This window comes from Coffea arabica, chromosome 2c (assembly GCF_036785885.1).
Source record: "Coffea arabica cultivar ET-39 chromosome 2c, Coffea Arabica ET-39 HiFi, whole genome shotgun sequence".
In the NCBI taxonomy this organism is placed as follows: domain Eukaryota; kingdom Viridiplantae; phylum Streptophyta; class Magnoliopsida; order Gentianales; family Rubiaceae; genus Coffea; species Coffea arabica.
In genome coordinates, this window is record NC_092312.1 from 28,950,230 (window position 1) to 28,976,998 (window position 26,769).

At 35.3% G+C, this 26,769-nt stretch overlaps 3 protein-coding genes, 1 long non-coding RNA gene and 1 pseudogene across 9 annotated transcripts; 3 read left to right on the forward strand and 2 right to left on the reverse strand.

Moving 5' to 3' along the window:
* The first annotated feature begins 669 nt into the window (after positions 1–669).
* LOC113727136 (uncharacterized) lies at positions 670–4,026 on the forward strand. 6 transcript variants are annotated; one of them, XR_011839306.1, is made up of 4 exons: positions 728–1,260; positions 1,344–1,497; positions 1,717–1,792; positions 2,289–4,026. It is a non-coding gene; the product is annotated as an uncharacterized lncRNA (long non-coding RNA). The 6 variants fall into 6 exon arrangements; XR_011839305.1 differs by having other exon boundaries at positions 729–1,260; positions 1,352–1,497; positions 1,698–1,792; XR_011839302.1 differs by having other exon boundaries at positions 742–1,260; positions 1,352–1,497.
* Positions 4,027–4,969: 943 nt separating this feature from the next.
* LOC113727135 (phenylacetaldehyde reductase-like) lies at positions 4,970–11,915 on the reverse strand. The gene is made up of 6 exons (XM_027251139.2): positions 11,685–11,915; positions 11,346–11,515; positions 10,552–10,740; positions 6,669–6,831; positions 5,603–5,789; positions 4,970–5,289 (listed from the first exon to the last, which is right to left on the reverse strand). Exons 1-6 carry the CDS (start codon positions 11,800–11,802, stop codon positions 5,142–5,144), a joined length of 975 nt encoding a protein of 324 aa, XP_027106940.1. The 5' UTR covers positions 11,803–11,915; the 3' UTR covers positions 4,970–5,141.
* A 1,260-nt stretch (positions 11,916–13,175) lies between these two features.
* LOC113724224 (ferredoxin--nitrite reductase, chloroplastic-like) lies at positions 13,176–14,602 on the forward strand (annotated as a pseudogene).
* Positions 14,603–14,797: 195 nt separating this feature from the next.
* Positions 14,798–18,298, reverse strand: LOC113727138 (RNA polymerase sigma factor sigD, chloroplastic). Its single transcript, XM_027251143.2, has 5 exons — positions 17,755–18,298; positions 17,231–17,461; positions 17,014–17,154; positions 16,268–16,468; positions 14,798–15,238 (listed from the first exon to the last, which is right to left on the reverse strand). Exons 1-5 carry the CDS (start codon positions 18,232–18,234, stop codon positions 14,954–14,956), a joined length of 1,338 nt encoding a protein of 445 aa, XP_027106944.2. The 5' UTR covers positions 18,235–18,298; the 3' UTR covers positions 14,798–14,953.
* A 4,641-nt stretch (positions 18,299–22,939) lies between these two features.
* On the forward strand, positions 22,940–26,424 carry LOC113727139 (ferredoxin--nitrite reductase, chloroplastic-like). The gene is made up of 4 exons (XM_027251144.2): positions 22,940–23,519; positions 24,344–24,698; positions 25,003–25,291; positions 25,425–26,424. The coding sequence occupies exons 1-4, from the start codon at positions 23,132–23,134 to the stop codon at positions 26,163–26,165; spliced, it is 1,773 nt and encodes a 590-aa protein (XP_027106945.1). The 5' UTR covers positions 22,940–23,131; the 3' UTR covers positions 26,166–26,424.
* The last annotated feature ends 345 nt before the right edge of the window (positions 26,425–26,769 follow it).

Below are 26,769 nucleotides of genomic sequence, written 5' to 3' on the forward strand. Positions count from 1 at the left end.
CTCATGGGGGCAAGAAGTTTAATCAATGCAGGAATGATTAGAAGGATAGGAAATGGAAGGAGTACAAATATTTGGAGTCACAAGTAGATCCCAGACACTGATACAGGGAAGCCAACTACTAGTCGAGGGAATAATTGTGAGCTGGAAAAGGTGGAGGAGCTTATTAGTCAGCATAGGTGGAACAGAAACATCATATTCAGATACTTCAATAGAAATGATGCACAAAAAATTTTAGCTATTCCTCTGAGCCTAGTTGAAAGGGAGGATAGCTTCTATTGGCAACCAGAGGGAGAGCTATACACTGTCAATTCTGGATATAAATTTCTAATGAAGCAACACAGAAAGAGAAGCAGGTGCAACCAGGAAGGAGCTAGCTCTAGCTATGCAACAAGTGATTCACAATTAGATCAGATGTGGAATACACTGTGGAGTTTAAACATCAAACATAAAATCAAGTTCTTCATTTGGAAATGCATTCAAGGTGCTCTGCCTGTGAAAGCAGTAGTAAGTAGACAAATGGGGGTGGGTGATCCGATATGTAAGATGTGTGGAACAGCACAGGAAATAGTCGAACATCTTCTGCTGACTTGCCCCCACACGAAAAACATATGGAAGGCATCTCCCATTCAGTGGGATGGAGCAAACACTACAGGAAAATAGGCTTTTTGTGATGTTTTCGCTGCGGCACAAGAAGAAAATGCAGCAAATAAAGAGCACATTTCAAATTGTATGGCAAGGTTGATAAGGGGCATAATTTTTGTGGCAAAATGACGTAGTTTTAATAAATCCAGAGTAAAGAAAAGGGAAAAGAAAAGGGAAAACGCCTTTCACTTCCAATGTCTCCTTCATTCTCCGCTAATTTCAAAACCCCCCACTTCTTTCTTCTAAACTCTAAATTCTGATTCCAAATTCCCAATGAACTTGTCTCGCTTTCTGTCTCTCTCTCTCTCAAATGGTCAAATCTAATTCCACCTCCTCCATTTTCCACCCAATACGGCCAACGAATATGCGGCAACCACCTTCATCTTTGAGATACAGAGGAAATCTGGAAGAGTAGATTGATTGATTGCTAATTGGTTTTGACGCCTGAAGCTAGGGTTTTAACGCGAGGAAGATGGACCTCTTCCATTTTTATTCTCAGCAGTTGAAGTCGATTCCCAATTGCAGTGTTTCTTCCTTGTTGTTGTATCTCTCTTTGTTGCTCTTCTTCTTTGTCTCTTTCCAATTCTAAAGACTCGATCACATTCTCAAAGGAATATGGTGAGATTTATAGCTAACGATAGTTTTATCTCAATTTTGTGTTTGTTCTTAGGTTTAATGACTTCTGGCATGATTTTGAGAAGTTAAACAGTTTCAGGTCACTTTGCCAAAAGTGAATAAATTGGTTTTCACTGGCTGGATTTGCTTCTCCATGTAATTTTTATCATCGGTGAACTAATTTTAGCTTTGAGAGAACTTACCCAACAATTTTGCTAGCTATTCTGGTTCAAAAGCAAGGTAATTAAGCTCAATTCCTTTGCGATTTTTTTCACTTTATTCATTTATTTTATGGTATAATCAAGAGAATTTATTACATGACCTTAGTGCTCAGGAGTTTATAGACTTTTGTGGTTATTTTTATGTATTTTTTGTAATTCTTTAAAATATTTTTAATGCGACCTAAGGGGAGATAATAGGAGTTTACTCTCGTTTTAAAGAGTCCAGCCCATATTGCAGATGGACAATGGAATCGCCTGAGCAACTCAATACAGTCGTTGTCTTGAAACAACGAGATAGCAGCCGTTGGCAGAAGGTACATTTGAAGCTTTAGTGCACTCCATCCTCTAGTTTATATATTTGTCCGATTATCATGCTACTGATATTAGGTGTTATTTGTAATTCTGTCATAAATGCCTGTAAACAACTCTCCCTGTTCTTGGAGACTGGGGACACACAAATAGTTTAGGAGAAATCCCAACTTTGGAGCATAATCATTTCAAGAAAGTGGAAAATGGCAATCAAGTATTGCTGTTTTAGACCAAGTAATTCCTGATTTAATCCTTAAAAATGGTTACAAGGCATACAAACTACTTAAAAATGCACTTGCTTATGGTAGCAAGAATTTTTGCGTCACACTATGATATGGTATGATAATATTGTAACACAAAATTGTTAAGCATGATTGCCTCTACGGGTATAATATTAGGCCCACCTTCTCTCATTATTAACTTGGTGTTACTACTTGTAGCAACTTTGGTTAATTCTTTTACGAGTTCCAGTTTCTTATATGTGTGTGTTATTCTGCCCAGATTAATACATGCAATGGCTTCTAGTTGGCTATATCCCAAATAAGCTTATAAACCCAGGATGCAGACTGAAGGCTGGACTGGCTGGTAAATTATTGCTTATTTTTTCATAGATGGTTTGACAAAATTTTTGAAGTTTTATAACAGGAAATTCACTGTCTTATGTCTTCATTTGCATGCTACTTCCCAAATAAGCTTGTAAACTCAAAATTTTTGAAGTTTTTATGCAAAATGGTCTGTTTTCTTACGAGAAAGTTTAGGGATCTATTTAGTAGAAGACAAGTGCTAAACTTCTCCTTCAATTATGTCCCTTTAACCCTGTGATCTATATCAATTCATGCGCTCAATATATCTATAAGGGTACCACTACTAATGGTAGGAAGGTTGTGCTCAATAAGCTTGGGTTGTCCAGATGCAAGGTAATTAAGCTTATATGATCTGCAATTCATTTTTATTTATATGCACCTTTTATCATATTTATGGAGAATGATTAAAAGTTGTTCAATGTTGGCAGTTGATAGGTTCTAAATGTGGAATTTTATGGTGTTTTTGCCTTCTGTTGTTTTGGAATTTAAAGTGATTAAGGTGAAATAATGGGGATCTAGCATCAAATTTTGAATAGCATTCAACTTTAATTCCAAAGTTTCTGATTTCGGCTAATTTTCTAATTCCCAGCAATAGTGTACTTCATATCATTAGCTTTTGACGATGCATTTATTATCGCATGGATTTTGGCTTCATTTTTTTGCTATTTATACTTTATTTTGAATGAAATTTTTCAGAAAAAAAGATTTTTTTGATTTAAATAATGGCTACTCTGCCATTCATTGTCATAGACCCATTGTCATGCCTACTCTGCCATTCATGGTCACAGAGTTACTTCCCAAAGCAGCTCAAATTCCGTTAGTCCATTGGTCATGCTCCCATATCCTGAACCGCTAATGCCAGTGTGTGTTGGTTACCCCATCTCCAACGATGCAGTTATTACTAGTTAGACCCATATTATTGCTTGTTGATATTAATTTCATGTCATTCGCCATTATTGATGCCCATGATACCACCACCAAGCTGATTTGACATCATCGTTTCATGTATGATTTTTTGAACAGAACTCTGGGAATCATTTGCATCTGTGTCACTAGAAAGTGCTGGCTGCTGCATTGCAATGTTCGGTGAACTAGCAGAATTCGTGTGCATTCTAGTCGGTAAGCCACCAAGTGAAGTCTGTGGAGGATCGTTAGATGATGATGCCGTTGGAGACTGGAAAGGAGAAGGATTGAGTTGCGGTTGTAGCAAGGTACTCAAGGAACACTAGGAGATGGCATCTGAACACCATTTCCTCCGTAAGGACCATTTGCGCTACTCTTCTGGTTTTTACTGTCTCGAGTTCATTGAGTTTTGATGACGCAGCCCAGTTATATATGGCACTAGTAGAGGAAGTTGCAGGAGCCGAATTCAGTGGATTATTTACATTTGCCATGCCATTTCTGGAAGGAAGTTGCAATTATTACGAAAAATGTTTCAATGTGGCCTAGCCATATTGAAACGTGATGACTTTTGCAAAATTGGTTGAAATTAGGAACTACTTGTGCCTTTTGGAATTAGGTTATGATGATGAATTTGGAAATTTGCAGTGATTGTTTCCATTTAGATAGTGAATTGAATTACTTACTTGAAAGGGAAATGTACTACAAGCATGAAAAATAATTCATAAAATATGCAAAAAGTGTAATTCACTGCAGTGCATCTGTTTCTTGAAGGAGACTATTTAATATTTGTGACGCAATTTTTGTGCCGCATGATTATTTGCGGCACAATTTTTGTGCCGCTTGCATATTTTGTGGCACTAATATGTGTCACTAATTGAGCCGCAAATGCTTGCGACACATTTAAACAAAGTGTCGTTTTCTTTTGTAACGGCTACTTTTGAGGCACAAAGGAATTGTGCCACAAAAGCGCCGCAAATACTTTTTTGCGGCGCTTTTTGGGCTTTTTGTGGCACATTCTTGGCGTCGCAACAAGCCATATTTCTTGTAAGGATCAGCAGGGAGACTTCAAAAGGTGGTGGCTAAGAATCTCAGAAGCAAGGCACAGGTCAGAGGGGATGGAACACATTGGATTAACTGCAAACATCCTGTGGCAGGTGTGGAAAGAAAAAAATAAAAGAGAATTCGAGAACACTACCCTTGTTCCTCCATTCAAATATATAGGGAAGGCACATTCTGAATGGTTAGAGCAGCTGCAGCTAGAGTACAAGGAGAAAGGAGAGAGCACAGAAGAAACAGTCCCTAGGCAAGATGTACAGGATCAGAATTATGTAAATGAAGGAGAAGTGCTAATGGAGATGACTACAACCACGAAGCAAGGGCAGCTATTTGCGGGAATTGGAGTCACAGTTAAGATTTTTGCAAGTAATATGATGATAGGGTGGGCACTGAAAGACATTAGTTCCGGTAACAAACTCCTAGATGAAGCTCTGGCACTGAAGTTGGTGTTGTGTAAAGCTGTACAACGAAAGTGGAGCAAACTTAAGCTGAGATTTTGTAACAAGGAATTGTGGAGACAATTAAAACATCAGAACCCAGCGGACAGCAAAATGGCAACAGTACTTGAAGACATCTCTCAGTTACAGAGATTGTTTTGCATGTGCTCTTTTGGTTTGTATAGGGAAGAAAATATGATAGTTAGTAAAAAAATGAGTGCTGATGCTTTAAGCATTATTGTGGATGAGGAGCGACAGCTTCCTCAGTGTCTTTGAACACTAGTTGTAGAGTTTCGATCGAGCCGTTGCTCGTACATGTAATTTTTTACCATTAAAGCAATGAAATCATGACAAAAAAAAATGAATGCCCTGATTCAAAGGCTAACTAATTTCATCTCTTTGAAGCTTTCAATAGTATCCTTGAGGCTCACCTCCAAAGGCATGAACTCAATGCCCAAACCTTTTACTTTCCCATTTGATACATCATATTTCTGCTGAATTAGGGGACTACCATTAGAACATCTGCAAAACGTTAAAACCATTTCAGAACAGGAAAAAAAATGAGGTAAAAGTGAGAATACAGCTGGTATTGAACTGAACTCTTCAAAAGTAAGGCAGTTTACTAATTACTATCCAATGTTGCCAAGGTCCATCTTGCATTCTAATGGATTAGGATCCAGAGAAGAAGCTAATGAATAGGTACAGAAGGATGCAGTACTCTTTATCATGTTGAGAAAGAAGCCAAAAGATGAGATACATTTTGGAGCTGCAAACAATCAACTAAAGCATGCAAAGACGTCAGTGTGGCCTAACGGAGCAGGAAAACCAGACTCACTTATCGGGCAATTGGAGAGTAGGGAAGAGTTCAGTCAGAATCTTGATAAGTTCACAGCAGCCTGCAGTTCTCTCAGCTACGCAATATCTTCCACTGGCAGAAGCGATTTCAAAGGCAACAATATGTGAATATACAACATCTCTAACATCAACCCATGGTATAACCACAGTAGGGAATGGGTCAATTCCTGCATTCGACAGTAAAAGGGATAACATCTCTTACCATATAGACGAGTATCATTACTTGTAAAGTCAGGATACTTAAAAGAGAGATGTAAATAGTCAAACGTGTCAAATTTCTATTTAACATGAAGTATTTCACTTCATTTTTCTGGACATTTTACAACCCAAAAACTATATAAAAAAAGAGGGAACGTGAGAAACCAGGTCAGGTAAATAACGCTGGAGTCTGAGAGAGTCTGCATGGGAAAATGATCAAGTCATGGACACCAAGCAGATTGTCAGGCAACTTATGCAAAATCTGCAGAGACTAGAGACCACAACAAGCTAGTACTGAATAAAATGCTCAGACTGGTTACTCTATCTTGTAAGAAAGCTTTAGAAGCCACCACAACAAGCTCCAATTCCTATATCGTCTGCTATAAGAAGTCTTTCAACTACTAAACTGTGTTTCAAATGAAAAGCCTCCAAGTCCTATGCGACTACCTCAAAGTAAATAATTCGTCTAACTGAAGCAGATGTTTTTGTTTAATTCACATTGAACTTCCAAAGCTTTGGCAGTGAAGAAATGCTGACACAGGTAAGTTCCAAAGAAGAATTTGGTAGCAAGCTCTTTAGACAATATGATTGTATACCCAGCAACTAGACATATGCGCTCACCTGTTTGTATTCATGTGCATTACATAATCAAATAAAAAGAGTTGAAATGATTACATATGATGCCCAATAATGCATACCTATTGTGTGCAATGTATATTTTTTCTGTAATATAAAATGATCAGGCTTACAACTTCACCAGAGTCAACCACGGCTTCTTTGTTTTATTTGTGTACAAGAAACTTTCTGTAGATTGACTACTTAACAATATGATAAATTTCTTAACATACCATTTACTAGGCTCAAGATCACTTCTGCACTCAAAGTGGTAGAAGGCTGCAAGAATGGACCAATGACCATTCCTGGATTAATTGCAATCATGTCAATGCCATGCTCCTTTGAGAAATTCCAAGCAGCATTCTCTGCCAAAATTTTTGATAGTTGATACCATAACTGGAAAGAGAGAAAATATTTGGTAGCTTTAGTTGAAAGCATAATTCTTCAAGTCGGACATTAGAAAAGTATGTTTTCTAGACACTTGGGAGACCATCCAGTCACATTCCCTAAATCCTTCTACTCTGGAGAAATGGGGCTTATTTTAGAAGTATACATGGCTCTTAACAGGGCTAATTTTTCTCCCTCCTGACAATGTCAGTTGATCGCATCGAATGATTATAGTTATTGGCAGATTACTTGCTAAATTTAGTGTTTTGCTTTCTTAGCACTTGAGTAAACAACAAAACAGAAACTAAAGTTCACATTTTCAGTAGCGTGATGTTTTCTTTGTGCATATGTCAATAAGCCTTCTCAAGCAAGCATTCCAATATTCATTCCATAGTAATATACTTTTTGGCTTCGAAGTAATCCCACACTTCTTTCATCTATAAAACACATTCTTTTGGTCTGCTATCAATCTGTTGCGCGCTTTTAGCGTTTTGATTTTGTTGATGCCATCAAATAGTTAGCAATGCTAGCAATAGGAAAGTTTCGTCTCCGTTGCTTCCTTTTGTTTTCTTTACTTTATCTTTTGTTAAGTATCTTCTTCCACTCACAAAGGCTGAGGTGCTTTTGCATGGGTGATCATGGTAAGGGCTCTTTTGCTAAGCCTTTTAAGAGAGGATGTGTTATCAGCGTGATGAATATTTAACTGTAGAGCCTTCTGTCAATTTCTTTTAACCAGATTTCTTATTTTGTATGGAAGTAACAAGTTTCCTAGTTAATTTTAGTTACTTGAAGTAGTAACTAAGGAATTTCCTATTTTTTGTAGGATTTAGAAGTTATTTCCTATTCTATATAAGTTTAGAAATTAGTATTAATTTCCTGTTGTTATTTAATTTTTAGCCAAATAATATTCTCTATAAATAGGTGGGTTGACATACTATACAAGATATACACAAGAGCACATAAGGGCGATATATAACCTTATACATGGGATGTGAGAGAGGGTTCTTGAGAGATGAGAAGTGATATACAATGGTTGGGTATAGGTTAAAGTTGTATTTTTGTATAGGTTTTTTTTTCTATCATAATAAAAAACATGTTTCTCTCCGTAGACATAGGTTCAATGGTAGAGTCAAACTATATTAAATATTGCGTGTCGTTTATCTTTTATGTTTATGACTTGTTAATCATTAAATTGTTGTGTTATTGATATTTCAATAGTTATGTGTTCCACGTTTGAATCCTAACAAGTGGTATCAGAGTTTGTTCGCGAGACTGAACTACTCACAAACACTTAAATCCCAACAAACTAGTATCAGAGCGGGGTTCATGGTTGGATTCTGGTTAGCTATTGTGATCAAGTGAGTTGGTGGCTATTACCAATTGAGCAATTTAATGGGTGGTATCCTTGTTTCAAGAGTTTGACAAGAAGCATTAAAAGTGAAGGATGGAAAGTCGAAAAGAATGGAGATACTTGACAGTGAATTTAGTCAGGTGATTCAAGGATAAAAAAAAAGAAGTGAAATCCAACGTTAATTTTGGACATGAACTAGTAGAGATATTCTTACAGTTCTATCGGTTGATATTTCATCACAAATGGTTACTAGATTCAGATTATATTCTTTAGGTGGTGTGACATGTGTTCTAAAGAAACAAAGAGATCTAATTTTCATATGCTAGAAGGCTCTAACAGTTATTAGTTTTTCGTTTTAAGTGGAGTTTTAGAAATCATACGTGGCGAGACAGTCCTAAAAATGGAAAGGAATATGTTTGTTTGGATAGCAAATTATCTCAAATAATATTTCGCTTGCATCATTAACACATTTCCAATTACTTTTTTATCTCACATACATCACATCACAAAAAGTACTACAATAATTATTCTAAATAATATTTCAAATAATACTCTATCCAAACAAATTCAGAAGAGATGTTTAGAAAGGGAATTCACAGAAGACAAATAGTTTTCTATTTGGATTTTACTTTTTTTCATTTTTTTTGGGTTTTTTCTTGGCAAATTATCACAGTAAAAAATATGCCATAAAAGAGGAACCTTAAAGAGGGCCTAATCGAAATAAATTACTATAACATACTGAAACCTCACTGGAATGCTTGTAATTGTAGAATTACAATTAAGTACTCCTGTCTTCTTTTTTTTCTTCATGGCACTTCAGTCCATGTTCTTTTATGTAGCTTGTTTGGAGATGGCGAATTAGTAATTAAAGTTCAAAAAAAATATTTAAGGGATATAATACTATTACACAGAAATCAAGAACATGAAAATAATCGAACATTAATTTCTGTACCAATAAAAAAAGCATCATCATTCTCTTAAAATCAACTGACCAAATTACTAAACCATTTTCCCAATTCCCACCACACCAAAAAACAAAGTACTACAATAGATAAAGAAAAAGATTTCCCAAATAATTCTCAAGATTCTATGTTTGGTTGTTTGTACGTGTCAATTGTTGTTTTTTTTTTTTGCTTAAAAAAAAATGAGATTGTTGTTTTGAAGAGTATTCTTAAGGAAAATGAGATTGCATGCTGTTACTTACTCTATATCATGGTGCAATGGGAGGACGGAAGTTTCGTGTGTGGAGTATTTTCCAATTTCCATACTCTGTCGGCTTTGGAGGTTTGCGTTTGGACAACAAATTTTTTTTAAAAAAATTTTTGCTTGCATCATAAACATATTTCTCAATCACTTTTTTATATTTCCAACCATTCTTTTATCTCATATACATCACATTTCAAAAAGTGTTACAGTAATTATTCCAAATAATTATTTGAAATAATACTCTATCCAAACAAAGAAGGAAATCTTGAGTTACAAGAGGTGATGAGAAGAAATCTTGCAAAGGGAGATGGTGAATTGAGACACCTTCTCGCAAGTCAACTGGAGGTTGGATTCGAAATAACTACACATGTTCATTTGCCGAAATCAATTTGGTGTCAAAACTGTATTGATTCGGATGTATAGTTCAGTACCATATTATTTGATAGTTGAAGATAAATGGTTGTTAAAAGAAATATTCGTCAAGGTGGAAATTTATTAGGAAATTGGTTTAAGTTCTTTTAGGCAAATTTTTTGTTTTGTGTGGAAGTAACTAACTTTCTAATTAGTTTTAGTTACTTGAAATAGTGACCAAGAAATTTTCTATTTTATTTAGGATTTAAAAGTTATTTCCTATTCTGTATAAGTTTAGGAATTAGCATTGGTTTCCTGTTGTTTATTTGATTTTTTGGCTAAATAATATTCTCTATAAATAGGTAGATTGACATACTACTCAAGAGACACATAAAAACACATAGAGAGGACATGTAACTTTATACATAGGGTGTGGGGGGTTCTTAGGAGATGAAAGATGGTATACAAGGGTTGAGTTGAAATTGTATTCTTGTATATGGTTTTTTTTCCTCTCATAATAAAGAACAAATTTCTCTCCATGGACGTAGACTCAATGGTGGAGTCAAACCACATTAATATTGTGTGTCATTTATCTTTCATATTTGTAGCTTGTTAATCATTAAATTATTGTATACTTCCAATTATTGCCGGTGCTTTCAATACTTAAAGCCTTATTAGTGATACTACTATCTTCCATAAACAAATTGAAACAACTAGAAGACTTTTGTCAGCCAATCTGACAATTGGGCTGACTCCATGGAATCTAACAAATAGCAAGCATTTCCTCAGGCAGTTTAACTGAAAATAGCATATTGACACACCTTGTGCTTCTCACAATATAACGGATCTGAAAACCAACTTTCATCTACTATGACACCGTCCTTTAGTTCATCATTGGTAGCAACTGCTGCAAGGGAAGACGTTAAAATCACTCTTTTGATAGATGAAACTTTGGCACAAGACTGTAGCACATTCAGCGTTCCTTTCACTGCAGGATCCAATAGCTGTGCCTAAGAAATTAACAGAAAAAAAAGGGAATGAAGTCGTTGCAATGTGGGTAATTCATCAGCTCCATTATGCTCTAACCCATAAAAAAGAAGTGAAGTCATTGCCTAAGAAATTGTTATCAATACCATTTTATATATAATGTATGCATCACACTCTTGAGCCTATACTAGTTCTAATGTTATCCAATTGTTGTCCTTTTTTGAACTTTTTTCTGGATGACAGCTTATTTTACAGATATCGTTCATCCTAATTACTCTAAATACTCAATTAAGACTTGATGAAGTTCCTGCAAGTTACTTGAGGAAATCCACAAAAACAGAATCATAGAAACAGAGACTTGCAAGATGCTCTTTGAATACTACCAACAATTTTGTACACTACCAACAATTAAGATGCTCTTTGAATACTCACTCTCTTTACACTTGAAACTTCTTGTACACAACAATTATGTAACTGAGGAACATAAAGGAATTAGACCATTTCAGTAACTAACTAGCCACATAACAATTATTTAAGCATGTGAAGAATTACGAATGTTAAGAGCCATATAGTTATTATTAGTTGAAATTCAAAATTTTCAAAAATCGATCATCATTTGGAAATTTACCTGCGGATTGCTCACTGAAAGTTGAACTGGAGATGCAGCATGGAAAACGCCTTCACATCCATCAACCACTGCATCAAAGGATCCCTCTTCTAGTAAGTTTGCCTGGAACAAGTGAAGTCTTTCCTTGGCTCCATCCAGTGCCTCCAAGAATTCTGTCTTTCTTGGATCATCTGTGTCATCATGCAAAAACAAACTACTAGTTAAAGGGATGCTAAATTTCTCAAATATTTACCGGAACAATTCATTGAACGCTAAATTTGATAGGTGAAATGTATTGGGTGGACATAAGAAAGGGTTCAGGGAAGAAGCTAAAAGCCGTAAAGAGCATGAATGATTTACTGAGGTCACGAATGGAAGCTTTGACAGTATAGCCACGCTCAAGCAACAGCTTGACTAGCCATGAAGCTATGTATCCCGAAGCTCCAGTCACGCACACCACCTTCCCTTCTCCGCTCATTTCTCCTCTTCAGTGAGTCTCTGTTTCTGCATCTGGTGTAATCAGTGAAAGTGCAAGGAAGCTGGGAATTGGAACCATCCCAAATTGTCTAAAAACTAATGCTCGAGCTACTTTTGTGGTGGACGATGAATGCGTACACTAAATTTGTAGGAAATATAAAGGGATAATTTCAGAAACCTCCCTAGCGTTTTGTATAATACCAGTCAACACACCTGAGGTTTTTAAAATCTCGTATACCTCCCTAGATTGACATTTCTTATAACATTTAGCCCCTTCGAAGGAAATACAAGAAAGATAAATGCAATAATGAGTAATTTTACAGATATACAACAACTATTATCTAATATAATGCATGATGTTTAACCAAACAAAACAAGGATATTCCTAAACATATATTTGGTCATTGGATCATTTTTTGATTATTTTTTAATTTCTGACTTATTTATAAAGTTTTTCTATAACTTGGACTTATATTACAAACTACACATATGAGGAGATTATTTCATTTTTTAGTACAACTTAAACTACACCATGTATTAAAACATATTTCTTAAATAATTTATTGATTTCATTATAACTGCCCATAAAAATTTTTAAGGCGTTAGTTACTTACCAAAATCCTTGTAAATAGTTAACTTTGACTAGATTTAATTTATCCATGTTCTTTGTTGTCCCACAATGACCTTGATATTTATTTTTTAATTTATATTTGTTGGTTTAAAATTTTTATTTTGTTTTGGCTTTTTGGTTAAATAGCTATTAAAAGCAAGGGTAACATTGTCAATTTTTGACCTTTGTAGGAATATTTGATCTTATCAAACTGACAGGGGAAGTAAGTGAGATTTTAAAAATCTTAGAGGAACTGAGTAATATCATGAGAAATCTCAAGTGAGGTTTCTGAAATTATCCCAAATATTAAACCAAGCCCATGTGCTTCTAGTTACTTATTGTTATTTACTTAGGATGTATATGATAAAATTGAAGTTTGAAAACTAAAATTTGAAATATAAATTTATTAAATTACTAAATCGTTAAATATTAAATTTGATACATTTCAGTGTATGTCACAAGTGAATAACTTATCATTTATTTTTTAAAGCAAGTTTTGCCTAAAAATTTCAATATCACTTAATTAATTCATATGTTCTATTTTTTATTATCAAATATATCTGAATATATTAAATTTAAATTTTATTAAATTTAAATGATAAATTAGATTATCAAAGAGGGCTTATTTATTTGGTTGTGTCCTAAGTTCAATAGCCTATTATTTTGGATTGCATCAAGCTTGGGCCATGTGAAATTGGTCCTTAGAACTAGTAGTACTGTTAACATAATGTGGATAAGTCAACGCATTGGGCTTAATCGGAAAAATGACCATTTCGGTCCTTTATCTTTGAAGTTTTAAGCAATTTAGTCCCACATGTATTATCTCTACCAATTTAATCCTTTGTCATTAAAAAATATAGCCAAGGAAGTGGAATGTATGCGTAATTGGCTCTCATGATCTTTACGAGCACCCTCACATAAATGATCTTGCCTATATGCCTGCCACTAAAAATGGAAGATTTGGATTCAATTTACTGGTGGGTGGATTCTTCAGCCCCAAACGTTGTGCAGACGCAATCCCTCTTGATGCATGGGTTCCAGGAGACGATATAATACCTGTTTGTAAAGCAATACTGGAAACTTTCAGAGATCTTGGTACAAGGGGGAACAGGTAGAAACAAGAATGATGTGGTTGATTGATGAACTTGTGAGCATTTCATTCTCTTTTCATTCAGAAGATCATTAATAAGTTACTGCAGTTAAATGCAAATTTTGCGGAACAGATCACGTGGTTAAGAGGATGCCCCAACAAGAGCTAGAGAGAGCATCATCTGAAGACCTGGTTCGAAAGCAATGGGAGAGGAGAGATTATCTTGGTATCCATCCACAGAAACAGGAAAGCTATAGCTTCGTTGGTCTTCATAGCTTGAGGCATTGCTCAAAGAGCATCTTTTAAAGAACAGGTTTTCTCCAGAACCACCTATTCTCATGAGAGGCTTGGTAGCTTGTACTGGCAATCAGTTCTGTGGGCAGGCAATAATAGAGACTAAAGCTCGTGCACTGAAGATCACAGAGGAGGTTCAGCGCCAAGTTTCCGTCACTTGGCCTGTAAGAATGCACTGGACTGGCTGCCCAAATTCCTGTGGACAGGTTCAAGTTGCAGATATTGGATTCATGGGATGCATGACAAGAGATAAAAATGGAAAGCCAGTCGAAGGTGTGGATGTGTTCTTGGAAGGGAGAATTGGCAGTGATTCACATTTAGGAGAAGTTTATAAGAAGGGAGTTCCATCTGATGATTTGGTACCCTTGGTTGTAGACCTTATAATAAATCAATTTGGTGCAGTCTGTCGGAAGAGTGAAGAAGGGGAAGAGTAATTTGGATAACTCCTCTGGTTTATCATTTGGATGTCTGTGCTGGGGAAAGAGAATGACGAAAGAGGAGTTACTTTTTGACTAATTTGAAACCATTGTTCAGAAGCTTTCTGCAGCTTCTAACACATACAAGAGTGTTTAGGCATTGACACATGGGTGATCTATTCCACGTACAAGATGCTAGAATAAAATTTCTGACGTAACTTTGTTTAGAGATGAAATTAGACAGTTATAATTTATACATGAAACTATTTCTGAGAAAGTACATGCATTTTCTTTTCCCTGTTTGATCTGAAAAGGCAAAATCCTCCAGCTACTATTTTACTTGTATGAATAGCTCAAGATGGAATATTTATATCAGGTAAATCTTCTTCTTTGTCGTGCATTTAGTAAAGATGTAACCAACAACACAAAGTGGAAGACAAATGATTTGATTATCACAGCTAGCTTAATACACGCATTCCTGCTCATTGCAGTAATTGCAGTCCGCTTGTTGATTAGGAAACCTTCATTTCAGGCTATAGGTTGTTCTGATTATTTACCAGCTACTATCTCATAAATGAAACAGCTATGGATAAAGATCATGCTTACTACTAGATGGGTACAATAGATAAAAGTTTTTGGTTTGTTTCAAATAATGCTATTTAATTCTCTTCAAAGAATTACAGCAGAACCACAATTTCTGCCAATTGAGTTCTTTATTTTGTCATATATGTAATCTGCTGATTCAGCTATGCAATATATATGTTATCAAATCATTTACCATACTAGTCTGACGTAATTTTGTTAAGGCTGTGCAACTGATCTGCCGTACTCGCTCTCTTGAAAGTTCTAGCTGTCTTCCTATCTCCTCGAATGATTGAGGAGTATTCCCATTTAGGCCATAGTACAGTCTTAAGATATTTACTTCTCTATCACATAGTCCCTTGAGCAGTTTCTCTATATCCCTCTTCATGAACTGTTTCTTCACTATTGCTTCTGGAGTTGTTTCATCTGGTCCTGCTACAATCTCCTGCGCAACCATTGAAATTCAATAGCTTATAAACAGATACTGCTCATAGTTGCACTCTGATAATTTGAACCAAAGTGTACCCTTTCACTTTAAGCATTCCTTTTTTTTTTGGCTGGGTTTATACTAGGGAAATGACAAAGAGGGTAAGGGAGAAATGGAGCAGTAAGAATCAACACTGAAACGATAATTTTCATACTCTTGTAAAGGACATCAGGAATATGTAGATGAACGTCGATGACTCCTACTTAATGGGATTCTAAACCATTAAGCATTTTCTTCAAAAGGCTATGGCTGTCTCGTCAATCTTTTCTTTTGAAAGGAATCCAATGATAGTATAATGTCATCTAGTTTTCTGATCTCTGCTAATGTAAGAACAATTTGCCAGTTGCAAGTTATAGCTCTCACTGTTACTTTCAGATCTGGCAGGTCTTTAATTTCCTTTTAAGCATTTATTGGCAACCTTTCTCTAGCATTTCTTCAATAGAGGAAATAAGAAGGAAATGAGAGAATCTGGACAATAAGGATCTAATCCTTCATCTATGACAAGGGACGAATCCATTTGCGATTCAAACTTTAAGTCTTGTAAAGAACGGTACTCCTCTTTAGAGAAAGGAGTGAATTGTATTGTAGGCTGCTTCAGGAATAGTTAAGATGTCCTCAATCATTTGCCTAAAAAGGCTTTGACTGTGTGGTTAAATGGTTTTTATTTCGAGAATCAATTTTTCATATCAGGTTGTCTCATTCTTTTAGACTAGTATGGTACCCCATGTTGTTTGCTATGTTCTATTCTTATGAGTCTAGTTCTTTTTAAATGTGATTTGGTCTTGAACTTTGAGTCTGTTTTGACGATTCATTCTGATCTTACTTGCAAAAGACGTTTTAAAACGTTTCTTGCAAGGCAGTTGCCTAACCATCATGACTTTGAAGGAGAAAACTGCACCTTCTTGGTCTCCTATAACACACTGAATTTATCGTAGGACATGGTTTCGATGAGAAAAGAAAGAGAACAAAACTGAAATTTATTAGAACCTGCAATGACATGGAAGCTCCAGCTACTATTGGTTGATCTAGGGAAATTGGCTCTCTGTTTCTTTCAAGAGCAAGCCACACAGTCGACATGTCCCTTTTAACTGCTTCTGCAATTTCTTGGCATGTTGGCAGCTTCCGTAGCCTCCTGCTTAAGACAGCATTTGCCTCGCATATCCTTGGGACCAGTTCACTTACGCTTCCCTACACAGGACAGGCTAATTGCATTCACCAATTACAAACTTTCTTTTCAAAGTCATATACACTACAAATTATTTCACTCAATTCAGCCAAGAACAAAATGATCTTGGATATCTATGGTCCACAACAGCATGCACCATGATAAATTTAGGGAATGTGCTCATGTATGCTGCTGATTCTGTATTAAATACGATTGTGCAAATAGACTATATCGATGCATGGAAAAACCAGGCAAAGAATGCTTTGCATGAATCTGTAATGTTACTCAACTGGCTGGCTATGTTATTACAGGTGTTGACATTTGCTTCATAGCAAATAAACAAGAAAAAAAAAAGGAACCTGAATAGAGAAAAGGCAAACTAAAGCTTCAGCAAAAGCCAGAAACTGTGTACATCAAGCTGAAGACTGTGACTGTTTCAAACAGACTAGAACAAACTTTAAGAGTGATTAATAAGTGGTGGTGAATAGAAGGGTAGTAGCTGAACAAATTTAATTGGTCAGGTGGACCTGTAGAAGAACAGAGAATTTAACAGTATGTATTTTCTTACCGGCAGCCGAGTAATTTTAGACTTCTTTGCTATCGCTTTCGTGATAGCTTGCCTAATCCACCAGTAAACATAAGTTGATAGCTTATAGCCCTTCTCTGGATTGAATTTCTTTGCACCATGAAGAAGCCCAAGATTTCCTTCCTACACAGAGACAAAGCAGGTTTTATATATAAATAACTGAAGATAACTGCTGACTAAAGAAGTGAAATAAAGGAACCTGGATCAGATCTTGCAAGCTCAACCCTTTGCCTTGATAAGAAGATGCAACAGAAATTACAAGTCTTCTGTAGCATCTTGTGATTCTTTCCTGAGCTTCTCTGCCATCACACAAAACCTTATCTAGTGAATTTTTACTCATCCCTGCTGCCTTGGCCCATTGAGCAAAAGTGACTTCATTCTCAGTAGTCTCTTCAATTCTCTTTCTCACAGCTTCAACTCTTGCCTCTTCCTAAAAATGTTCAGAAATCTCCGCTCATTTAATGAACATTTACATATTTTCTGATTAAACACTTAAATTAAATTAAAGGAGCAAATGCTGTAACTTTAACCAAGAGACAAGTTTCACTTGCCATCTCTATGTGCTTGTTAAATAGTTTTTTACAACATGCATATGATTTGAACTAAGGTTCTTTCTTTGTCTTTTGCTAGGTGCATAGGACTTTAATGTTCCATTTACCAATAAAATGTAGATTGAGAACTGCTGGAAATTTTCCTGTTTCAGGCTTTGAAAGCAGAACATACCTTAAGGCAAAGAGTATATTCTGCCTCTTGTTTAGGTGTCAAATATTGCCCTGAATTGGTTGGTTTTATAGCAACATTCATAATTACTTTCTCATTCTCCAAATTCTCAGAAAAAGCCTTTCTCCTTTTTCTTCTCCTCTTCCTCCTCATCAACACTCCATTTCTCCAAGTCTTCTCTTCATCATCTTTCTTCCACTCTCTGAAATCCAAGAAGTTCTCAATTTCAAATGCGGAAGCAACCGCAGCTCTTGCAGCCTTAGCAGCATCAATGGTGAGTGTCACGCCCTCATGAGTAGCTGTAGAAGTGGCAAATGTAGCCTCAGGAGTTGACTTCAGAGCATGCTTAGAGGAAGAATGACTTGGAGGAAGATGCAGATTGTTGAAAACTTGATGACATGATTTAGTTGGACTATAGTAAGAGAAGGATATAGTGGGAAGAGTTGATGAATGGTTTGTAGATGAGCATCCACTGATCGCCATGAAACTTTGAAGCGAGAGCTCTGTTTTTGGATAGACTGAGAGGATGCAGAAAATATTGTCCAAAGGTTTTTGAAGATATATCATTTATACTCTCTGCATGATATTTTCCTATGCGGGGTCCCAGAGGATGAAACATAAAGCAAAGAATGAAATATTCCACTTTGTATCCAGCAGAAACTAGACATACACTTGGTGGTGTGCCATTGTTTCCTAATGTGCACCAGCTCATCATGTGCACCAGCTCATCCTCGTAGTAAAATTAAGGAATGCATTTGATAAAATTGAAGTTTAAAATTTGAAATCTAAAATTTGAAATCTGAATTCACTAAATTATTAAATTGTTAAATATTAAATTTAAGAGTTATTATCACTTTACTCCCTTAACATTTAGTGTCACTGTTAATTTCTCCATCAATGTTACATTTTAGTTACTTTACCTCCAAAATTAACGGTTAAACTTAACGAAATTTGTTAATTAAAATAAAAAAACATGTTTAGCTCTTAAAATTATTATTACTTTACCCCTATAAACTATAGTCTCATTATCAATTTACCCCCTAAAGTTATTTTTTAAACAATTTATCTCACCGTTAAACCAACTTAACAAGTTAAAAAACTTTAGAAGAAAGTACCATCCTCTTTGTGTAATAAAAACAATAGAAAATTTAGAGTAGCTTTTCTCCTTTTTAGTATCAAGAAAAAAAAAAGTCAAAATATTAATCTCTTATTTCTTGACAATCTTATCAATATTGAAAAAAAATAGAGAGAGGGGGGGAGGGAGGGAGGGAGAGAGAGAGAGAGAGAGAGAGAGCTCAATTCTTTTTTTTTTAAAAATACAAATAAGAAAGAATTAAATATTTTTATTATTTTAAATTATTTTACTTTTCTGTTTATCACTCAATTCCAATTCTAATCCCGACAACTTTAAAATAATACGACAATGTTAGACTCTTCTTTGTTTTCTTTTTTTTTTTTGTAAAATCTAATTTTTTTTGTCTCCTTCTTTCCTATCTATTTTCCATTTTCTAGTATTAATAAGTGTGAAAAACAAAAATTTGAGAAAATTCTTTTATTTTTATATTTTTGGATCTCTTAAAATGAAAAAGGGTAGAATAACTATTGTAATTTTTTTAATTATAATTATATATATATAAAGGGTAAATACATTTAAATTTGTTTTACCATACTAGTTAGATTAACAATGAGGTAAAATACCTAAACAATAATGTTAGGGATTAAAGTGATTATATCATTATAATAAAAAGGGATAAAGTGATAATAATAATGTAGTAATGCTATAGAATAAAAGGGTATTTTTGTCCAAAATTTCTTAACATATTGAGTTGAATTATTTATAGAGATAAAGTGACTAAAAGATAACTTAGGGAGTAAACTAATGGTAGCGATATAGTTTAAAGGCATAAAGTGATAATATTCCTAAATTTAATACATTTGAGTGCATATCACGTTCAGTGATGAGTGAATAGTTTATCACTTAACTTTGAAAGCAAGTTTTGCTTAGAAAATTCAGTGCCACTTAATTAGTTTAGATGTTCAATTTTTGGTTATCAAATGATTTGAATATGTTAAGATTTGAATTCATTAAATTTAAGTGCTGAATTAGGTTATCAAACAGGCCGGAACGAGAGTTCATATTTTGTTACTTAACCCAAAAAAAAAAAGTAGGGAGAGTTCATACTATCTTACTTAACCCCAAAAAAAGAAAAGAGAAGGGGCACAGTTGACTGGCATTTTGGAAATTAAAAAAAAAAACAGTAGAATGCGTTTGCATTTTGGAAATTAAAAAAAATAACAATAAAATGCGTTTGCCAAGAATCACCGGTGTGCATCATTAATACTTCTGGTAGCAACTCAGGTACTCGAACAATAGTCCCATTGCGAGCAATCACAAACGTAAAAATTAACGCGGAAATAGTAGTATGAGATAAAAAAGAAAAATTAAGTGGTACGATGTTGACTAGTAAATTATTACACATAATCAATTAACTCTTATTCAAAACAAAATTTAACTTTCCAACTTGTAATCATTATGTTGACTAGTGACAAATTACACATAATCAATTAACTCTCGTTCAAAACAAAATTGAATTTGTCAACTTGTATCCGTTTCCACTCTTTCTTTAGTAAAAAAAATCATTTTATTTCTAAGATAATTATAGGCAAAAAGAAAACATTAATTATAGGCAAACTTTAAGCACGATGTTAATAGGACTAGTGACAAAATTTACCTTAATCAATTAACCATTACTCAAACACAAAAAAAAAAAAAAAAAAATTCAACTTGTAACTTGAGCTTGTAAAGAAATCATTCCATTTGATAGATAATTAGCAAATTGAGTTTGAAAACAACTGGGTCGAAATTCTGTTAGAAGAGAACTCTTGAAAATTTTTGTATCAAGTATAAGATTCGAATTTTGTAATCGGCAATTTTGACGAGAAAGACGCAGGGGAGTGGGAATGTTTTTTTTTTTTTTAAAAAAAAGGAACAAATTGAGTTTGCAGCTAATATGTGACAAAATCCGTCGAACTCTGTGGCTTAAAAGCTTACGGTACCCAGCCGCCACATGATCTGGCCTTTTCAACCACTCTTTAGGCCGCTTGCAATGCGGTGGAATGGTCGTAGTGATCGAGTTGGCGGCGGTGATTGTCCGCTTGGCCTTTGGCTATGCCTGGAGGCCAAAACGTCACCATAATTCGAAATAGTTGTAGAGGCTATGAAATTATATCGATCTCTCTTTTATCAGGTAATTATTTGTGGTTAAAATAATTTGTCTTTTTTTTTTACCCTCCTTATTTGCTAAACTTCATTCTAATCCATTTTCCTGATAATTTAATTTCTCAATTCATAAAGCTCATCCTAAGAGTACAATCAACAATGATAACAAAATTTGCATTATTTGATCTAGTAAAAGTTTGTGAAATCTTTCCTAACTAAGCTACTTGTTTATAACTTTACATTATGCTCTAATTATTCCTCGATCGACGACTTCAAGAAAAGGGACCATAGTTTCCAAATTTTGAGGTACTTCATTAAAAAAAAATGGACCTTAATATGATCCCCTAAGTGGCTAAAATAATAGATACGTTTTCGAAATATATAATGTGTGTGTATATATAAACAAAACAACTACAAATGAAATATGGACCACTTTGTCTTAATTTTTTGTCAACAACGAAAATACTTTGTTTTATATGTTGGGAACTAAATTAAAATGCTCTCAAACTGTGAAAGTTTTTTTTTTCTGATGGAGTGGGTGTCCGGATCAATTCTTACGATTGACCGACTAATCCCACTCACCCCCGAATGGAGAGAACAGCGGGACTCGAATCCTGGTTGTCAGAAAAATCGCCATACTCTAAAGAGGGGGAGCGGACCGCTCGAGCTACCCTGTGGGGGCCTCAAACTGTTAAAGATTACTTTAGCAATTTCCCTTAATTGAGCTACTTACAATATGTTACACCTCTTGTGTACCAAAAAAAATCTATATACACAATACATAAGACTGAAGTTGGAGTACTACGTGACAATCACATTTTAAATTTTTTTTGTTATATCCTTGATGATTGTATAAGTAAAATGGTCTCAATATATTAAAAATAAAAACAAAAGTGTAGAGTTTGAATAATATTGGAAGTGTTTGGATAGCTTTTTATTACAAATTTTTTTTGTACTTACAACATAAATACATTTTCTTTACCGTTTAGTCTTTTTAACTACTTTTCTATTTCATGTACGTTATATTATAAAATGTGTTCCAATACTGTAGTATTTCAAAAAAAAAATTCTCAAATAATCTTCTATCCGAATTTCAACTCGAATAGACCCTATGTATTAGAAGAAAGATAAGTACATGGGCAGCTTTTTGATTTGTTTTTCTAATTAAAAGTTAGAAGTACAAGTTTAAAATAAAAATCAACTCGGGCAATGGTCTCAGAACTTTTCCTTTTTCTTTTTTTTTTTTTGTGTGTGGTAAAAGAAATTACACTTGTGGACTTGATAATCTATAATAATGAGACAGATTTCTGTAACAATATCACATAACTGAGATATGTTTGATAATCTTGGTCTAATCTTAATCAATTGAACATGATGTTAGAAATAACCTGTGGTTTCTGGAGCTACGCCTAATCATCTTGCTAACAAACCTACTCTTTCCCCTAACAAATCATGATTTGATGTTACTTAATTCATCATATACTTTAAAGGAACTGTATTATCTCGACAACTGTACACTAACCCACTGCCATTCAATTTACTACTTGCGCGTTATTTAAACCTGTCCGGTTATTCCTTCCTCAGTCCTCACCGCCTACCATTTAACACTATCATTTTCCATTAAATAATTAAGAACTTATCTAAATGACTACCCACTAATCTAAACCTATTTTACTTAATCCTTTATATACATTTACCGTGCAAATGTAAAATAAATTCCTACAAATGTATTATATTTATTTAATGTTAACACATTTTTAAATATACATTTATCACCTGTGAAACCTTAATCTAATGATTAAAATTAAAATTTCAAAAATTAGAGGTTTCATATTCAAATTCCTCCCCTCTTTCTCTATTTTGTTGTAAGTCTCAACCTTCTCTTGTTTTGGATAAAAAAAAAAAAAAAAAGTGCATTAATCACCATCGGTCGGTAACCTTAGCGGAAAGGGTACAAGAAGTCCATCGTTTCAGGCTGTAAACAACCTATGTGCTAGAGGCCAAAACGACCTTTAGCAGCTACCAAGAGTCCACTGGAAACCATTGTCACATATTCATCCCCTACAAATGGTCTCACCTCATTCTCTACTTCCTCCAACTCTTCGCCGTTTCCACCACCGATCCCACCAACCCTGAAGAATTTCTTGCAGTTTTGGAAGAATGGCATCACTTTCAGTTAAATTCTTGGCACCAAATCCATTGCCAAACTCTAAGACTTTTAGGCTTCATGCAACTCCACCAGCATCTCAGACTGTTGCACCACCAGCATCATCATCAGGGGGGGCAGCAGATGTTGATGCTCTGAGGCTGGAGCCTAGAGTAGAGGAAAGAGAAGGATATTGGGTGCTAAAGGAGAAATACAGACAAGGTATAAATCCTCCGGAGAAAGTCAAGATTGAGAAGGAGCCTATGAGGTTGTTCATGGAGAATGGAATTCAAGAGCTTGCTAACATCCCACTTGAAGAAATTGATAAATCCAAGCTTACTAAGGATGATATTGATGTGAGACTCAAGTGGCTTGGTCTGTTCCATAGGAGGAAGCACCATTGTAAGTCTGAAAAGTTTTTTTAGGATGTGCTAAGGAAATACATACTTTTGTCACAGATCAGTCGATTTATGTTCTAAATAATTAATGACATGCGTTTTGTGATGAGTGGATGGTTAATAGATATCATGAATCGGTTAAGTGATTTTCTATTTAAATTTTTCTGCCTTTGATTGGATTGTAGTCAGAAAATTAGCTCTCCTTGCATTTTTTATATGTCAATGTTTGGTAACATTTGTTGTGTGATTAGTTAGGGAGCTATATGTCATCTTTCACTACATTAGTCTAGTTCTAGGCTTCTAGCTCATTATACTGGAAGAAGATGTTCATATGATTTTGGTAGAATTGTCCCTGGAGTGATCTCTTCAGTTTGACTAGATTGTCCATGTATAAAAAACTAGACTAAGTTGTCTAGATTGAAGTTGCAGACTTGCAAACAGACACCTAACAATGCATATTTGATTAAATCATATAATATGTTGAATAGGGTGATGAATATTCAGCTGCAGCTGGTCTTTGTATGTGAAATGCACTATGACTAGAATCCCATACTGTTGGATGAGGTCATACCCGATTAGGATTGCTGCCTTTGGCTTGCCTCAACCATATATGCACACCTGAAAACAGAGGAATGTTATATTTCTTTTACAGTGGAATGGATGTTCATAGGGCCTGAAAAATGGGATCTATGAGAGTCTTGGAGTTGAAACCACGTTATATATTTGTAAGAAAGATTTGTCCACCACATATACCTTTCTTCATATTTCAAATGTTAATTGCATTATACACTTAATCCTAATTTGCTGTTTGTGACTTGTGATCACTAGATGGTCGGTTCATGATGAGATTGAAGCTGCCAAATGGTGTAACAACTAGTGCTCAAACTCGATATCTGGCAAGTGTGATAAGGAAATATGGGAAGGAGGGGTGTGCTGATGTTACAACAAGGCAGAATTGGCAAATTCGAGGTGTTGTTCTCCCGGATGTACCAGAGATTTTGAAAGGACTGGAAGAAGTTGGCTTGACAAGCCTGCAGAGTGGAATGGACAATGTAAGGAATCCAGTTGGTAACCCTCTTGCAGGGATTGATCCTGAAGAAATTGTTGACACAAGGCCTTATACTAACTTGCTCTCTCAGTTTGTAACTGCAAATTCCCGTGGAAATCCAAGCATCAGTAATTTGTAAGTTTTTCTGTGCTAGCTAGCTCCCTTTGTTACGGAAAGGTAATAAGTGTGTTAGTGAAGATCTCGTTGCTTGGTTCTGATAAATATATTGTCTCAGCACAGTGGTTTTTCCCTTTTTCCCCCCAATTTTTAGACATTCTTTATAATTTTTAATGCCTCTGGTGAATTTACCAACATTATGAAGGAGATGACATCGTAATAGAAAGTTGAAAAAATTTACAGCATACCGTTATTTATCGACAAAAGTTTCACTGAATTTCATCAATAAGTTTTAACTTAGTAACTTATGCTATTTATGCAGGCCAAGGAAGTGGAATGTATGCGTAATTGGCTCTCATGATCTTTACGAGCACCCTCACATAAATGATCTTGCCTATATGCCTGCCACTAAAAATGGAAGATTTGGATTCAATTTACTGGTGGGTGGATTTTTTAGCCCCAAACGTTGTGCAGACGCAATTCCTCTTGATGCATGGGTTCCAGGAGATGATATAATACCGGTTTGTAAAGCAATACTGGAAACTTTCAGAGATCTTGGTACGAGAGGGAACAGGCAGAAAACAAGAATGATGTGGTTGATTGATGAACTTGTGAGCATTTCATTCTCTTTTCATTCAGAACATCATTAATAAGTTACTGCAGTTAAATGCAAATTTTGCTGAACAGATCAGAGGACATGAAATTATTTTAGCTTATTCGAATTTGTCCATGTCAATCTTGCAGGGAATAGAAGGTTTCAGGTCTGAGGTTGTTCAGAGGATTCCCCAACAAGAGCTAGAGAGAGCATCATCTGAAGACCTGGTTCAAAAGCAATGGGAGAGGAGAGATTATCTTGGTATCCATCCACAGAAACAGGAAGGCTGTAGCTTCATAGGTCTTCATATACCAGTAGGTCGTGTCCAAGCAGATGACATGGACGAGCTTGCTCGTTTAGCTGATGAGTATGGCTCAGGTGAACTCCGACTAACTGTGGAACAGAATATCATAATTCCCAACATTGAGAATGCAAAGCTTGAGGCATTGCTCAAAGAGCCTCTTTTAAAGAACAGGTTTTCTCCAGAACCACCTATTCTCATGAGAGGTTTGGTAGCTTGTACTGGCAATCAATTCTGTGGGCAGGCAATAATAGAGACTAAAGCTCGTGCACTGAAGATCACGGAGGAGGTTCACCGCCAAGTTTCCGTCACTCGGCCTGTAAGAATGCACTGGACTGGCTGCCCAAATTCCTGTGGACAGGTTCAAGTTGCAGATATTGGATTCATGGGATGCATGACAAGAGATAAAAATGGAAAGCCAGTCGAAGGTGCGGATGTCTTCTTGGGAGGGAGAATTGGCAGTGATTCACATTTAGGAGAAGTTTATAAGAAGGGAGTTCCATGTGATGATTTGGTACCCTTGGTTGTAGACCTTTTAATAAATCAATTTGATGCAGTCCGTCGGGAGAGTGAAGAAGGGGAAGAGTAATTTGGATAACTCCTCTGGTTTATCATTTGGATGTCTGTGCTGGGGAAAGAGAATGACGAAAGAGGAGTTACTTTTTGACTAATTTGAAACCATTGTTCAGAAGCTTTCTGCAGCTTCAAACACATACAAGAGTGTTTAAGTATTGACACGTGGGAGATCTCTTCCACGTACAAGATGCTAGAATAAAATTTCTGACGTAAATTTGTTTAGAGGTGAAATTAGACAGTTATAATTTATACATGAAACTATTTCTGAGAAAGTACATGCATTTTCTTTTCCCTGTCTGATCTGAAAAGGCAAAATCCTCCGGCTACCATTTTACTTGTATGAATAGCTCAAGATGGAATATTTATATCAGGCAAATCTTCGTCATTGTCGTGCATTTAGTAAAGATGTAGCCAACATCACAAAGTGGAAGACAAATGATTTGATTATCACAGCTAGCCTAATGCACGTATTCCTGCTCATTGCAGTAAATGCAGTTCGCTTGTTGGTTAGGAAACCTTCACTTTAGGCTTTAGGCTGTTCTGGTTATTTACCAGCTACTATCTCATAAATGAAACAGCGATGGATAAAGATCATGCTTACTGCTAGATGGGTACAA

Coding starts and splice junctions, on each gene's coding strand:
- LOC113727138 (XM_027251143.2), bottom strand. CDS start 18,234: ATGGCGATCAGTGGATGCTCATCTACAAACCATTCATCAACTCTTCCC. Junction 17,462..17,754: donor AATATACTCTTTGCCTTAAG/GTATGTTCTGCT, acceptor GAACATTTTTAG/GAAGAGGCAAGAGTTGAAGC. Junction 17,155..17,230: donor GCTTGCAAGATCTGATCCAG/GTTCCTTTATTT, acceptor GTCTCTGTGTAG/GAAGGAAATCTTGGGCTTCT.
- LOC113727135 (XM_027251139.2), bottom strand. CDS start 11,802: ATGAGCGGAGAAGGGAAGGTGGTGTGCGTGACTGGAGCTTCGGGATAC. Junction 11,516..11,684: donor AGCTTCCATTCGTGACCTCA/GTAAATCATTCA, acceptor ATGATGACACAG/ATGATCCAAGAAAGACAGAA. Junction 5,290..5,602: donor ACTCTCCAATTGCCCGATAA/GTGAGTCTGGTT, acceptor AACGTTTTGCAG/ATGTTCTAATGGTAGTCCCC.
- LOC113727139 (XM_027251144.2), top strand. CDS start 23,132: ATGGCATCACTTTCAGTTAAATTCTTGGCACCAAATCCATTGCCAAAC. Junction 23,520..24,343: donor CCATAGGAGGAAGCACCATT/GTAAGTCTGAAA, acceptor TGTGATCACTAG/ATGGTCGGTTCATGATGAGA. Junction 24,699..25,002: donor AATCCAAGCATCAGTAATTT/GTAAGTTTTTCT, acceptor CTATTTATGCAG/GCCAAGGAAGTGGAATGTAT.